General features: G+C 58.4%; 1 protein-coding gene across 1 annotated transcript in view; it reads left to right on the top strand.

Annotated features, from left to right (window-relative positions):
• LOC135174056 (patatin-like phospholipase domain-containing protein 6) overlaps positions 1 to 14,130 on the top strand; it is a 19,819-nt gene extending 5,689 nt beyond the window's left edge. Inside the window, exons 4-9 of the mRNA XM_064141310.1 lie at positions 2,240 to 2,388; positions 3,641 to 3,793; positions 7,803 to 7,919; positions 8,989 to 9,085; positions 12,008 to 12,111; positions 13,309 to 14,130. Coding sequence (XP_063997380.1) covers positions 2,240 to 2,388; positions 3,641 to 3,793; positions 7,803 to 7,919; positions 8,989 to 9,085; positions 12,008 to 12,111; positions 13,309 to 13,407 — 719 coding nt within the window. The 3' untranslated portion in view covers positions 13,408 to 14,130. The remainder of the gene's footprint in view (positions 1 to 2,239; positions 2,389 to 3,640; positions 3,794 to 7,802; positions 7,920 to 8,988; positions 9,086 to 12,007; positions 12,112 to 13,308) is intronic.
• Positions 14,131 to 15,792: the final 1,662 nt, after the last annotated feature.

The raw sequence follows: 15,792 nt of genomic DNA, 5'->3' as shown, positions 1-15,792 counted from the left end.
TTGATGCCTTCACCACCAGATGTCCTCCTGGAGGGTCTCCAATCTCATCCATGCTGCATCATCATCATCATCATCATCATCATCATCATCATCATCATCATCATCATCATCTCTTGATGCCTTCACCACCAGATGTCCTCCTGGAGGTTCTCCAATCTCATCCATGCATCATCATCATCATCATCATCATCATCTCTTGAGGCCTTCACCACCAGATGTCCTTCTGGAGGTTCTCCACCTTCATGCTGCGTCATCATCATCATCATCATCATCTCTTGATGTCCTCCTCAGCACCTCCATGTGCAAGCCACCTGCAGCTCCCTCACACCACCTCCCGGGGTCCTCCCCACCAGGTGTGCTCCTGAGGTGTCTCCTCTCTCCTTGTCCCACCATGGCCTTGCCTCTGCCCTCCCTGCCCCACTGCATACTCCAGGTTGCTCCTCAGGTTGCTCCTCACCATCACATCCTGCCTCTGGGGCCTCCTGCCCTGACTCAGACACCCACAGGGCTCTGCTTGTCCCACCATGAGCTCCACCATGGCTTTGTCCTTCAGCTGGGGGACAGCCTCCCAACCCAACTCAACTCAACCCAATTCAACCCAACCCAACTCATTCCAACTCAACCCAACCCAACCCAACTGAATCCCAACTCAGCCTAACTCAACTCAGGCCAACCAAACCCAACCCAACTCATTCCAACCAAACCCAACCCAACTCATTCCAACCCAACCCAACCCAACTCATTCCAACTCAACCCAACCCGACCCAACTGAATCCCAACCCAGCCCAACTCAACCAACCAAACCCAACTCAACCCAACCCAACCCAACTGAATCCCAACCCAGCCCAACTCAACCAACCAAACCCAACTCAACCCAACCCAACCCAACTGAATCCCAACCCAGCCCTACTCAACTCAGGCCAACCAAACCCAACCCAACTCATTCCAACCCAACTCATTCCAACCCAATCCAACTGAATCCAACCCAGCCCAACTCAACTCAGGCCAACCAACCAAACCCAACTCAACTCAACCCAACTGAATCCCAACCCAGCCCAACTCAACTCAGGCCAACCAAACCCAACCCAACTCATTCCAACTCAACCCAACCCAATTCAACCCAATCCAACTGAATCCCAGCCCAACTCAACTCAGGCAAACCAAACCCAACCCAACCCAACTCATTCCAACCCAACCAAAATCAACCCAACCCAACTCAACCCAACCAAAATCCACCAAAATCAACCCAACTCAACCCAATCCAACCAAACTCAAACCAACTCGACCCAACCAAAATCAACCCAACCACACTCAAACCAACCCAACTCAACCCAACTAAAATCAACCCAACTCAACCCAACTCAACCCAACCAAAATCAATCCAACCCAACTCAAACCAACTCAACCCAACCCAAATCAATCCAACCACACTCAACCCAACCCAACTCAACCCAACCCAAAGCAACCAAAATCAACTCAGTGCAACCCAACCAAACTCAAACCAACTCAACCCTACTAAAATCAACCAACTCAACCCAACTCAACTCAAACCAACTCAATCCAACCACACTCAACCCAATCCCACTCAACTCAACCAAAATCAACCCAACCCAACCAAAGTCAATGCAACTCAACCCAACCACACTCAATCCAACTCAACCCAACCAAAATCAACCCAACTCAACCAAACTCAACCCAACCAAATTTAACCCAACTCAACCACAATCAACATAACCCAACTCAACCCAACCAAAATCAACCAAAGTCAACCCAACTCAACCAAACTCAACTCAAAGCAACTCAACTCAACCCAATCAAAATCAACCCAACTCAACCAAACTCAACTCAAAACAACTCAACCCAATCAAAATCAACCCAACTCAACCAAACTCAACCCAACCAAATTCAACTCAACTCAACCCAACCCCACTCAACTCAATCCAACTCAACCCAATCCAACTCAACCCAACCAAAATCAATCCAACTCAACCAAACTCAACCCAACCAAATTCAACCCAACTCAACCCAACCACAATCAACCTAACCCAACCACACTCAACCCAACCAAAATCAACCACATTCAACCCAACTCAACCAAACTCTACTCAACCACACTCAACCCAATCCAACTCGACCCAACCCAACCAACTGCCACTTCCTTGCTTCTTCCACCACCTCTCACCACGACCTTGGACCAGAAGGATCCATGATGCTACCTTCTCCTTCTCCCCCTCCACAGCTGACATTGCCCGCAGCATGGGTGCCAAGACCGTGATCGCCATCGACGTGGGCAGCCAGGATGAGACTGACCTCTGCAACTATGGGGACAGCCTCTCGGGGTGGTGGCTCCTCTGGAAACGTCTCAACCCTTGGGCTGAGAAGGTCAAGGTGAGCTCTGGTGGCCATCAGTTGGGGTGGCCTGGTCATTGGTAGGGTGATCTGGTCATTGGTAGGAGTGATCTGGTCACTGGTAGGTGTGGCCTGGTCATTGGTAGGGGTTGGATTGCCTATTGGGTCACCATTGGACCTCCAGCTGGGTCACCATAGGACCTCCAGTTGGGTCACCACTGGACCTCCAATTGGGTCACCATTGATCCTCCAGTTGGGTCACCACTGGACCTCCAGTTGGGTCACCAGTTGGGTCACCTTTGGAGCACCAGTTGGGTCACTATTGCACCTCCACTTGAGTCACCACTGGACCTCCAGTTGGCTCACCAGTTGGGTCACCACTGGACCTCCAGTTGGGTCACCATTTGGGTCACCATTGCACCTCCAATTGGGTCACCATTGCACCTCCAGTTGGGTCACCATTGATCCTCCAGTTGGGTCACTACTTGGGTCACCATTGGACCACCAGTAGGGTCACTATTGGACCTCCAATTGGCTCACCACTGAACCTCCAGTTGGGTCACCACTTGGGTCACCATTGCACCTCCAGTTGGGTCACCATTGGACCTCCAGTTGGGTCACCACTGGACCTCCAGTTGGCTCACCATTGCACCTCCAGTTGGCTCACCAGTTGGGTCACCATTGCACCTCCAATTGGGTCACCACTGGACCTCCAGTTGGCTCACCATTGCACCTCCAGTTGGCTCACTGTTAGACCACCAGTTGGGTCACCATTGGACCTCCAGTTGGGTCACTGTTAGACCACCAGTTGGGTCACCATTGGACCTCCAATTGGGTCACCACTGGACCTCCAGTTGGGTCACCACTGGACCTCCAGTTGGCTCACCACTGGACCTCCAGTTGAGTCACCATTGGACCTCCAGCTGGCTCACCATTGCACCTCCAGTTGGCTCACCAGTTGGGTCACCATTGGACCTCCAGTTGGGTCACCATTGGACCTCCAATTGGGTCACCATTGGACCTCCAGTTGGGTCACTGTTAGACCACCAGTTGGGTCACCATTGGACCTCCAGTTGGGTCACCATTGGACCTCCAGTTGGGTCACTATTAGACCACCAGTTGGGTCACCATTGCACCTCCAGTTGGCTCACCACATGGGTCACTATTAGGCCACCAGTTGGCTCACCACTGGACCTCCAGTTGGCTCACCACTTGGCCCCACCGTCAGCCCACCACTTGTGCGCTGCTCAAAGGTGGGCACCAAGGCGAGCCCCTGGCACTGCCCCCGCAGGTGCCCGACATGGCAGAGATCCAATCGCGCTTGGCCTACGTCTCCTGCGTGCGGCAGCTGGAGGTGGTCAAGTCCAGCTCCTACTGCGAGTACATTCGGCCTCCCATCGACCGCTTCAAGACCATGGACTTCGGCAAGTTCGACGAGATCTACGTGAGTGCAGCTCCTGGCACGGCCTGCAGGGGGCGCCCTGGCGCCTGCCAGCTCCTCCCGGCCCTGGGGGTGAGGTGCTTCAGTCATGGGTTGAGGTTCTCCAGTTGTGGGTTGAGGTTGTTCGGTTGTGGTTGAGGTTCTTCAGTTGTGGTTGAGGTTGTTCAGTTGTGGTTGAGGTTCTTCGGTCATGGGTTGAGGTTGTTCGGTTGTGGTTGAGGTTGTTCAGTTGTGGTTGAGGTTCTTCAGTTGTGGTTGAGGTTGTTCAGTTGTGGGTTGAGGTTGTTGGGTTGTGGTTGAGGTTGTTCAGTTGTGGTTGAGGTTCTTCAGTTGTGGTTGAGGTTGTTCAGTTGTGGGTTGAGGTTGTTGGGTTGTGGTTGAGGTTGTTCAGTTGTGGTTGAGGTTGTTCGGTTGTGGTTGTTCGGTTGTTCGGTTGTGGTTGTTCGGTTGTTCGGTTGTGGTTGTTCGGTTGTTCGGTTGTGGTTGTTCGGTTGTGGTTGTTCAGTTGTGGGTTGAGGTTGTTCAGTTGTGGTTGAGGTTGTTCAGTTGTGGTTGAGGTTGTTCAGTTGTGGTTGAGGTTCTTCAGCTGTGGGTTGAGGTTCTTCAGCTGTGGGTTGAGGTTGTTCGGTTGTGGTTGAGGTTGTTCAGTTGTGGTTGAGGTTGTTCAGTTGTAGGTTAAGGTTGTTCGGTTGTGGTTGAGGTTGTTCAGTTGTGGTTGAGGTTGTTCAGTTGTGGTTGAGGTTCTCCGGCTGTGGTTGAGGTTGTTCAGTTTTGGTTGAGGTTGTTCAGTTGTGGTTGAGGTTGTTGGGTTGTGGTTGAGGTTGTTCAGTTGTGGTTGAGGTTCTTGGGTTGTGGTTGAGGTTGTTCAGTTGTGGTTGAGGTTCTTGGGTTGTGGTTGAGGTTGTTCAGTTGTGGTTGAGGTTGTTCAGTTGTGGTTGAGGTTGTTGGGTTGTGGTTGAGGTTGTTCAGTTGTGGGTTGAGGTTGTTCAGTTGTGGGTTGAGGTTGTTCAGTTGTGGTTGAGGTTCTTCAGCTGTGGGTTGAGGTTGTTCAGTTGTGGTTGAGGTTGTTGGGTTGTGGTTGAGGTTGTTCAGTTGTGGGTTGAGGTTGTTCAGTTGTGGTTGAGGTTGTTCGGTTGTGGTTGAGGTTGTTCGGTTGTGGTTGAGGTTCTCCGGTTGTGGTTGAGGTTGTTCAGTTGTGGGTTGAGGTTGTTCAGTTGTGGTTGAGGTTGTTCGGTTGTGGTTGTTCGGTTGTTCGGTTGTGGTTGTGGTTGTTCGGTTGTGGTTGTTCGGTTGTGGTTGTTCAGTTGTGGTTGAGGCTCTCCAGCTGTGGGCTGAGGCTCTCCAGCTGTGGGCTGAGGCTCTCCAGCTGTGGGCTGAGGCTCTCCAGCTGTGGGTTGAAGCTCTCCAGCTGTGGGCTGAGGCTCTCCAGCTGTGGGTTGAAGCTCTCCAGCTGTGGGTTGAGGCTCTCCAGCTGTGGGTTGAGGCTCTCCAGCTGTGAGTTGAGGCTCTCCAGCTGTGGGCTGAGGCTCTCCAGCTGTGGCTGAGGCTCTCCAGCTGTGGGCTGAGACTCTCCAGCTGTGGGCTGAGGCTCTCCAGCTGTGGCTGAGACTCTCCAGCTGTGGCTGAGACTCTCCAGCTGTGGCTGAGGCTCTCCAGCTGTGGGCTGAGACTCTCCAGCTGTGGGCTGAGACTCTCCAGCTGTGGGCTGAGGCTCTCCAGCTGTGGCTGAGGCTCTCCAGCTGTGGCTGAGACTCTCCAGCTGTGGGCTGAGACTCTCCAGCTGTGGGTTGAAGCTCTCCAGCTGTGGCTGAGACTCTCCAGCTGTGGGTTGAAGCTCTCCAGCTGTGGCTGAGGCTCTCCAGCTGTGGGTTGAAGCTCTCCAGCTGTGGCTGAGACTCTCCAGCTGTGGCTGAGGCTCTCCAGCTGTGGCTGAGGCTCTCCAGCTGTGGGCTGAGGCTCTCCAGCTGTGGGTTGAGACTCTCCAGCTGTGGCTGAGACTCTCCAGCTGTGGGCTGAGGCTCTCCAGCTGTGGCTGAGGCTCTCCAGCTGTGGGCTGAGGCTCTCCAGCTGTGGGTTGAGACTCTCCAGCTGTGGCTGAGACTCTCCAGCTGTGGATTGAGACTCTCCAGCTGTGGCTGAGACTCTCCAGCTGTGGGCTGAGACTCTCCAGCTGTGGCTGAGGCTCTCCAGCTGTGGCTGAGACTCTCCAGCTGTGGGCTGAGACTCTCCAGCTGTGGCTGAGGCTCTCCAGCTGTGGGCTGAGACTCTCCAGCTGTGGGTTGAAGCTCTCCAGCTGTGGCTGAGGCTCTCCAGCTGTGGGTTGAAGCTCTCCAGCTGTGGCTGAGACTCTCCAGCTGTGGGCTGAGACTCTCCAGCTGTGGGTTGAAGCTCTCCAGCTGTGGGTTGAGGCTCTCCAGCTGTGGCTGAGACTCTCCAGCTGTGGCTGAGGCTCTCCAGCTGTGGCTGAGACTCTCCAGCTGTGGGCTGAGACTCTCCAGCTGTGGGTTGAGACTCTCCAGCTGTGGGTTGAGGCTCTCCGGCTGTGGGTTGAGGCTCTCCAGCTGTGGGTTGAAGCTCTCCAGCTGTGGGTTGAGGCTCTCCAGCTGTGGCTGAGACTCTCCAGCTGTGGCTGAGGCTCTCCAGCCGTGGGCTGAGGCTCTCCAGCCGTGGGCTGAGGTTCCCCAGCCGTGGGCTGAGGCTCTCCAGCCGTGGGCTGAGACTCTCCAGCTGTGGGCTGAGACTCTCCAGCTGTGGGTTGAAGCTCTCCAGCTGTGGGTTGAGGCTCTCCAGCTGTGGCTGAGGCTCTCCAGCTGTGGCTGAGACTCTCCAGCTGTGGGCTGAGACTCTCCAGCTGTGGCTGAGGCTCTCCAGCTGTGGGTTGAGGCTCTCCGGCTGTGGGTTGAGGCTCTCCAGCTGTGGGTTGAGGCTCTCCAGCCGTGGGCTGAGGCTCTCCAGCTGTGGTTGAGGCTCTCCAGCTGTGGGTTGAGGTTCCCCAGCTGTGGGCTGAGGCTCTCCAGCCGTGGGCTGAGGCTCTCCAGCTGTGGTTGAGGCTCTCCAGCTGTGGGTTGAGGTTCCCCAGCTGTGGGTTGAGGCTCTCCAGCTGTGGGCTGAGGCTCTCCAGCTGTGAGTTGAAGCTCTCCAGCTGTGGCTGAGGCTCTCCAGCTGTGGGCTGAGGCTCTCCAGCCGTGGCTGAGGCTCTCCAGCTGTGGCTGAGACTCTCCAGCTGTGGGCTGAGGCTCTCCAGCCGTGGCTGAGGCTCTCCAGCTGTGGGCTGAGACTCTCCAGCTGTGGGTTGAAGCTCTCCAGCTGTGGCTGAGACTCTCCAGCTGTGGCTGAGGCTCTCCAGCTGTGGGCTGAGGTTCCCCAGCTGTGGCTGAGACTCTCCAGCTGTGGCTGAAGCTCTCCAGCTGTGGGTTGAAGCTCTCCAGCTGTGGCTGAGACTCTCCAGCTGTGGCTGAGGCTCTCCAGCTGTGGGCTGAGGTTCCCCAGCTGTGGCTGAGACTCTCCAGCTGTGGGATGAGGCTCTCCAGCTGTGGGCTGAGACTCTCCAGCTGTGGGTTGAGTCTCTCCAGCTGTGGGCTGAGACTCTCCAGCTGTGGGCTGAGACTCTCCAGCTGTGGGTTGAGTCTCTCCAGCTGTGGGCTGAGACTCTCCAGCTGTGGGCTGAGACTCTCCAGCTGTGGGTTGAGTCTCTCCAGCTGTGGGCTGAGACTCTCCAGCTGTGGGTTGAAGCTCTCCAGCTGTGGCTGAGACTCTCCAGCTGTGGGCTGAGGCTCTCCAGCTGTGGGTTGAATCTCTCCAGCTGTGGGTTGAAGCTCTCCAGCTGTGGCTGAGGCTCTCCAGCTGTGGCTGAGGCTCTCCAGCTGTGAGTTGAGGCTCTCCAGCTGTGGCTGAGACTCTCCAGCTGTGGGTTGAGACTCTCCAGCTGTGAGTTGAGGCTCTCCAGCTGTGGGTTGAGGCTCTCCAGCTGTGAGTTGAGGCTCTCCAGCTGTGGGCACTGTGCCCCCTGCAGGCCGTGGGCTACGAGCACGGGAAGATGATCTTCGAGGGCTGGCACCGAGGGGACCTGATCCAGCAGATGGTGCAGGATCGGCGCTCGGCTGACTTCTACCAGAGCAAGCGCAAGGATGTGAGCTGGGCACCTTCCTGGGCACCTTCCTGGGCACCCCCTCTGGGTCATCTAACCCTGGGCATCTCCTGGGCACCCCCTCTGGGTCACCTAACCCTGGGCATCGCCTGGGCACCCCCTCTAGGTCACCTAACCCTGGGCACCTCCTCTAGGTCACCTAACCCTGGGCACCTCCTCTAGGTCACCTAACCCTGGGCATCTCCTGGGCACCTCCCTTGGGACACCTAACCCTGGGCATCTCCTGGGCACCTCCCTTGGGACACCTAACCCTGGGCATCTCCTGGGCACCTCCCTTGGGACACCTAACCCTGGGCATCTCCTGGGCACCTCCTTTGGGGCACCTAACCCTGGGCACCCCGTGGGCACCTCTGGGCACCTCCTCTGCCTCACCTAACCCTGGGCACCTAACCCTCTCTGCCACCTAACCCCTGGGCACCTCCTCTGCCTCACCTAACCCCTGGGCACCTCCTGGGCACCTCCTCGGCCTCACCTAACCCTGGGCACCTAACCCTCTCTGCCACCTAACCCCTGGGCACCCTCTGGGCACCTCCTCTGCCTCACCTAACCCTGGGCACCTAACCCCTCTGCGCCACCTAACCCCTGGGCACCCCCTGGGCACCTCCTCTGCCTCACCTAACCCCTGGGCACCCCCCTCTGTGCCACCTAACCCCTGGGCACCTCCTGGGCACCTCCTCTAAGTCACCTAACCCCTGGGCACCTCCTCTGCCTCACCTAACCCTGGGCACCTCCTCTGCCTCACCTAACCCTGGGCACCCCCCTCTGTGCCATCTAACCCCTGGGCACCCCCTGGGCACCTCCTCTGCCTCACCTAACCCTGGGCACCCCCCTCTGTGCCACCTAACCCCTGGGCACCTCCTGGGCACCTCCTCTGCCTCACCTATCCCTTAACCCCCTCACCTCCCTCCAGCTACCCCCTGGGCACCTCCCTTGGTGCACCTTCTCCCTGGGCACCTCACCTCCCCCTCCCTGGGTCCCTCCTCCTTTTGAGGGTCCCCCCTGGGTGCCCGCCGCGGGTGGGCACGGTGCCAGCTGCCTGCGCCCCCTGCAGGCGCTGAGCTGTGCCAGCGCAGGCTTCACAGACCTGGCCGAGATCGTGTCCCGCATCGAGCCCGCCCAGCCCTGCCCCTCCGACGCCTGCCCCGACGGTCAGTGCCAGCCTGGGCACCTGGGCACGGCCTGGCAGCGCCGGGGAGGGGTGGGGTGAGGGCAGGGAGGCAGAAGGGAGAGGGCGGCAGAGGGGAAGCAGATGGGTGTTGGGCAGCAGGTGGGCATCAGAGGGGGTATGGGGTCTAGAGGGGGCATGGGGTCAGAGGGGGCATGGGGTCAGAGGGGCATCAGAGGGGGCATGGGATCAGAGGGGGCATGGGGTCAGAGAAGGGCATCAGAGGGGGCATGGGATCAGAGGGGGCATGGGGTCAGAGAAGGGCATCAGAGGGGGCATGGGGTCAGAGGGGGCATGGGATCAGAGAAGGGCATGGCATGAAATGGGCATCAGAGGGGGCATGGCATCAGAGGGGGCATGGGATTAGAGGGGGTATGGGGTCTAGAGGGGGCATGGGGTCAGAGGGGGCATGGGATCAGAGAAGGGCATGGCATGAAATGGGCATCAGAGGGAGTGTGGGATCAGACGGGCATCAGAGGGGGCATGGGATCAGAGGGGGCATGGCATCAGAGAAGGGCATGGCATGAGATGGGCATCAGAGGGGGCATGGGATCAGAGGGGGCATGGCATCAGAGAAGGGCATGGCATGAGATGGGCATCAGAGGGGGCATGGGATCAGAGGGGGCATGGGGTCTAGAGGGGCATCAGAGGGGGCATGGGATCAGAGGGGGCATGGGATCAGAGAAGGGCATGGCATGAAATGGGCATCAGAGGGAGTGTGGGATCAGACGGGCATCAGAGGGGGCATGGGATCAGAGGGGGCATGGCATCAGAGAAGGGCATGGCATGAGATGGGCATCAGAGGGGGCATGGGATCAGAGGGGGCATGGCATCAGAGAAGGGCATGGCATGAGATGGGCATCAGAGGGGGCATGGGATCAGATGTGCATCAGAGGGGGCATGGGATCAGAGGGGGCATGGCATCAGAGAAGGGCATGGCATGAGATGGGCATCAGAGGGGGCATGGGATCAGAGGGGGCATGGGGTCAGAGAGGGCATGGGGTCAGAGGGGCATCAGAGGGGGTATGGGATCAGAGAGGGCATGGGGTCAGAGGGGCATCAGAGGGGGTATGGGATCAGAGAGGGCATGGGGTCAGAGGGGGCATGGGATCTAGAGGGGCATCAGAGGGGGCATGGGATCAGAGAAGGGCATCAGAGGGGGCATGGTGTCTAGAGAGGGCATGGGACCAGATGGGCATCAGAGGGGGCATGGTGTCTAGAGGGGGCATGGGATCAGAGGGGCCATGGTATCAGAAGGGCATCAGATGGGGCATGGCATCAGAGGGAGCATGGGGTCAGAGGGGGCATGGGATGAGAGGGGGCATGGGATCAGAGAAGGGCATCAGAGGGGGCATGGGATCAGAGGGGGCATGGGATCAGAGAAGGGCATCAGAGGGGGCATGGCATCAGAGATGGGCCTCAGAGGGAGTGTGGGATCAGATGGGCATCAGAGGGGGCATGGGATCAGAGGGGGCATGGGTTCAGATGGGCATCAGAGGGGGCATGGTGTCTAGAGGGGGCATGGGGTCAGAGGGGCATCAGAGTGGGCATGGGATCAGAAGGTCTGTGGGATGGCATCAGGAGCTCCATGGGATGGGATCAGAGGATCCATGGGATGGCATCAGAGGATCCATGGGATGGGATCAGGAGCTCCATGGGATGGGATCAGGAGATCCATGGGATGGGATCAGAGGATCCATGGGATGGGATCAGGAGCTCCATGGGATGGCATCAGGAGCTCCATGGGATGGGATCAGAGGATCCATGGGGTGGGATCAGAGGATCCATGGGATGGGATCAGAGGATCCATGGGGTGGGATCAGGAGATCCATGGGATGGGATCAGAGGATCCATGGGATGGGATCAGAGGATCCATGGGATGGGATCAGGAGCTCCATGGGATGGGATCAGAGGATCCATGGGGTGGGATCAGGAGATCCATGGGATGGGATCAGAGGATCCATGGGATGGGATCAGGAGATCCATGGGATGGGATCAGAGGATCCATGGGATGGGATCAGAGGATCCATGGGATGGGATCAGGAGCTCCATGGGATGGCATCAGGAGATCCATGGGATGGGATCAGAGGATCCATGGGATGGGATCAGGAGATCCATGGGATGGGATCAGAGGATCCATGGGATGGGATCAGAGAATCCATGGGATGGGATCAGAGGATCCATGGGGTGGGATCAGGAGATCCATGGGATGGGATCAGAGGATCCATGGGATGGGATCAGAGGATCCATGGGATGGGATCAGGAGCTCCATGGGATGGCATCAGGAGATCCATGGGATGGGATCAGAGGATCCATGGGATGGGATCAGGAGATCCATGGGATGGGATCAGAGAATCCATGGGATGGGATCAGAGGATCCATGGGATGGGATCAGGAGATCCATGGGATGGGATCAGAGGATCCATGGGATGGGATCAGAGGATCCATGGGATGGGATCAGAGGATCCATGGGATGGCATCAGGAGCTCCATGGGATGGGATCAGAGGATCCATGGGATGGGATCAGGAGCTCCATGGGATGGGATCAGAGGATCCATGGGATGGCATCAGGAGCTCCATGGGATGGGATCAGGAGCTCCATGCAGGAGCAGCCCCAGAGGTCATCTTCTCCATGGGGCTGAGCTTGATGGGCACAAGCCTGAGGCTGGCACCAGGTTGGCACCGAGTGGGCACAGGAGGTTGGCACCAGGAGCAAACTCTTTGCTTGGATGCTTGAGAGCCCTCAGAGAGGTCCTGGAGCCTCCTTCTGAGCTGAGCTTCCAGTGCCAGCTGCCCGCTGGGCACCTTCCTGTGGGCACCTTGCTGGGCACAGTTGGCACAGGTGACCTCCAGAGGTCCTTGCCCACCTTCACCACCTCCTCCTTGTGCCATCTGTGCCCCCCAGAGGAGTCAGACTACCTCACTGAGTACGAGGATGAAGGCCCCGACCCGGCCCGAGGGGAGGAGGAGACCTCTGCAGAGTGGCCCAGTGGAGGCCTCCTGGAGGCTGTGAGTGCTGCTGGGCTGGGGGCAAGGAGGTCCTCCAGGGGGGAGGTGAGGTTGGGGTTGGAGGCTCCAAGGCCTTGGACATGGACATGGAGGTCCACCAGGAGGAGGTGAGGTTGGGGTTGGAGGCTCCAAGGCCTTGGACATGGACATGGAGGTCCACCAGGAGGAGGTGAGGTTGGGGTTGGAGGCTCCAAGGCCTTGAATGTGGAGGTTGTGGTGATGGAGGTCAACCAGGAGGAGTTGAGGTTGGGGTTGGAGGCTCCAAGGCCTTGGATGTGGAGGTTGTGGTCATGGAGGTCCACCAGGAAGAGGTGAGGTTGGGGTTGGAGGCTCCAAGGCCTTAGACATGGACATGGAGGTCCTCCAGGGGGGGAGGTGAGGTTGGGGTTGGAGGCTCCAAGGCCTTAGACATGGTCATGGAGGTCCACCAGGAGGAGTTGAGGTTGGGGTTGGAGGCCTTGGGGACAACCTGGAGCCCTTTGGCTCCTTCTCCATGTCCTCAGTGTGGCTCTAAGTGGCCTTGGGGACAACCTGGAGCCCTTTGGCTCCTTCTCCATGTCCCCAGTGTGGCTCCAAGTGGCTCTGGGGACAACCTGGAGCCCTTTGGCTCCTTCTCCTTGTCCCTATTGTGGCTCCAAGTGGCTCTGGGGACAACCTGGAGCCCTTTGGCTCCTTCTCCATGTCCCCATCCCTGTGTCCTCCACCTCCAAGTGGCCTTGGGGACAACCTGGAGCCCTTTGGCTCCTTCTCCATGTCCCCATCCCTGTGTCCTCCACCTCCAAGTGGCCTTGGGGACAACCTGGAGCCCTTTGGCTCCTTCTCCATGTCCCCATCCCTGTGTCCTCCACCTCCAAGTGGCTCTGGGGACAACCTGGAGCCCTTTGGCTCCTTCTCCATGTCCTCAGTGCGGCTCTAAGTGGCCTTGGGGACAACCTGGAGCCCTTTGGCTCCTTCTCTATGTCCCCATTGTGGCTCCAAGTGGCCTTGGGGACAACCTGGAGCCCTTTGGCTCCTTCTCCATGTCCCCATCCCTGTGTCCTCCACCTCCAAGTGGCCTTGGGGACAACCTGGAGCCCTTTGGCTCCTTCTCCTTGTCCCCAGTGTGGCTCTAAGTGGCCTTGGGGACAACCTGGAGCCCTTTGGCTCCTACTCCATGTCCCCATCCCTGTGTCCCTAACCTGTCCCCTTTGTCCCCAGGAGGAAGAGGAGCAGCTCCTTCGCCACCGCTCCGGCGCCACCCCCCAGGCCTCCTCTTCCTCCTCTTCCTCACCTCCTGGGAGGGGTCCCCTTGCCTAAGTCCCCTCCAGTGTCCCCCACCCCCCCCCCCCCCCGACTTTGTGGCACTTTCCCCTTTCACCTGGGGCTGTCCCCAAGCTGGAGGTGACCTCAAGGTTGTCCCCAACCTGGGAGTGACCTCAGAGTTGTCCTCAAGGTAGGAGTGACCTTGAGGTTGTCCCCAACCTGGAGGTGACCTCCAGGCTGTCCCCAACCCCGAGGTGACCTTGAGGTTGTCCCCACCTTGGAGGTGACCTCGAGTCTGTCTCCAAGGTGAAGGTGACATCAAGGTTGTCCCCAACCTGGGGGTGACCTCAGAGTTGTCCCCAAGCTGGGAGTGACTTTGAGGTTGTCCCCACCTTGGAGGTGACCTCAAGGTTGTCCCCAAGCTGGGAGTGACTTTGAGGTTGTTCCTATCCTGGAGGTGACCTTGAGGCTGTCCCCAAGGTGAAGGTGACCTTGAGGTTGTCCCCAACCTGGGAGTGACCTCAGAGTTGTCCCCAAGGTGGAGGTGACCTCAGAGTTGTCCCCAAGCTGGGAGTGACTTTGAGGTTGTCCCCAACCTGGAGGTGACCTCAGAGTTGTCCTCAAGCTGGAGGTGGCCTCGAGGCTGTCCCCAACCCCGAGGTGACCTTGAGGTTGTCCCCAAGGTGGAGGTGACCTTGAGGCTGTCTGCACCCTGGAGGTGACCTCAAGGTTGTCCCCAACCCCGAGGTGACCTTGAGGTTGTCCCCAAGCTGAAGGTGACCTTGAGGCTGTCTCCAACCTGGGGGTGACCTCAAGGCTGCCCCCAAGCTGGAGGTGACCTCGAGGCTGTCCCCAACCTGGAGGTGACCTCGAGGCTGTCCCCACCTTGGAGGTGACCTCAGAGTTGTCCCCAAGCTGGAAGTGACCTCAAGGTTGTCACCATTGTGGAGGTCACCTCAAAGCTGTCCCCAACCTGGAGGTGACCTCGAGGCTGTCCCCAACCCCCACCCCAACTCCTGCACTGTTGCACTGACCCAGACCCTCCCTCCTCCTCCTCCTCCTCCTCCTCCTCCTCCTCCTCCTCCTCCTCCTCCTCCTCCTCCTCCTCCTCCTCCTCCTCCTCCTCCTCCTCCTCCTCCTCCTCCTCCTCCTCCTCCTCCTCCTCCTCCTCCTCCTCCTTCTCTTTCCCCCTCCCCAGCCCCCCCCCAGGAGATCCCCTGGAAGAGGAGGGGGGAGGCAGAGGAGGGGGGGATGGGGGTGGGGGGAGGGGCAGCTGCTGTCAATGGTCCTCGGGTTTGGGTAATGAGTCCTTAATTAGTGACCTCTTGTTAATGACTGCTCCTGGAGTCGCTGAGCCACTCCCAGTCCCACTCCCAGTCCCAGTCCCAGTCCCATTCCCAGTCCCACTCCCAGTCCCAGTCCCATTCCCAGTCCCACTCCCAGTCCCAGTCCCAGCTCCTCATTCCCAGTCCCATTCCTTGCCTCTATTCCCAGTCCCAGCTCCTCATTCCCAGTCCCATTCCCAGTCCCAGTCCCAGCTCCCCATTCCCAGTCCCACTCCTTGCCTCTATTCCCAATCCCATTCCCAGTTCCAGCTCCTCAGTCCCAGTCCCTCCCAGTCCCAGTCCCTCCCAGTCCCATTCCCATTCCCAGTCCCTCCCAGTCCCATTCCCAGTTCCAGCTCCTCATTCCCAGTCCCTCCCAGTCCCATTCCCATTCCCAGTCCCAGCTCCTCATTCCCAGTCCCATTCCTTGCCTCTATTCCCAGTCCCAGTCCCATCTCCTTATTCCCAGTCCCATTCCCAGTCCCAGCTCCTCATTCCCAGTCCCATTCCTTGCCTCTATTCCCAGTCCCAGTCCCATCTCCTTATTCCCAGTCCCATTCCCAGTCCCAGCTCCTCATTCCCAGTCCCATTCCTTGCCTCTATTCCCAGTCCCAGTCCCATTCCCAGTCCCATTCCCAGTCCCAGCTCCTCATTCCCAGTCCCATTCCTTGCCTCTATTCCCAGTCCCAGCTCCTTATTCGCAGTCCCATTCCCAGTCCCTCCCAGTCCCTCCCAGTCCCATTCCCAGTCCCTCCCAGTCCCTCTCAATTCCATTCCCAGTCCTGTTCCCAGTCCCATTCCCAGTCCCTCCCAGCCCCTCTCAGTTCCATTCCCAGTCCTGTTCCCATTCCCAGTCCCATTCCCAGTCCCATTCCCAGTCCCATTCCCAGTCCCTCCCAGTCCCATTCCCAGTCCTTCCCATTCCCATTCCCATTCCCAGTCCTTTCCAGGCCCATTCCCAGTCCCTCCCAGTCCCATTCCCATTCCTTGCTTCCATTCCCAGTCCCTCCCATTTCCATTCCCAGTCCTTCCCAGTCCCATTCCCAGTTCCAGCTCCTCATTCCCAATCCCTCCCAGTCCCATTCCCATTCCCAGCTCCCCATTCCCATTCCCT

This window comes from Pogoniulus pusillus, unplaced genomic scaffold (genome assembly GCF_015220805.1).
Source record: "Pogoniulus pusillus isolate bPogPus1 unplaced genomic scaffold, bPogPus1.pri scaffold_245_arrow_ctg1, whole genome shotgun sequence".
Lineage (NCBI taxonomy): Eukaryota > Metazoa > Chordata > Aves > Piciformes > Lybiidae > Pogoniulus > Pogoniulus pusillus.
The sequence above is the reverse complement of the archived record's forward strand: the minus strand, read 5'-3'. Positions and strand labels throughout refer to the sequence as shown.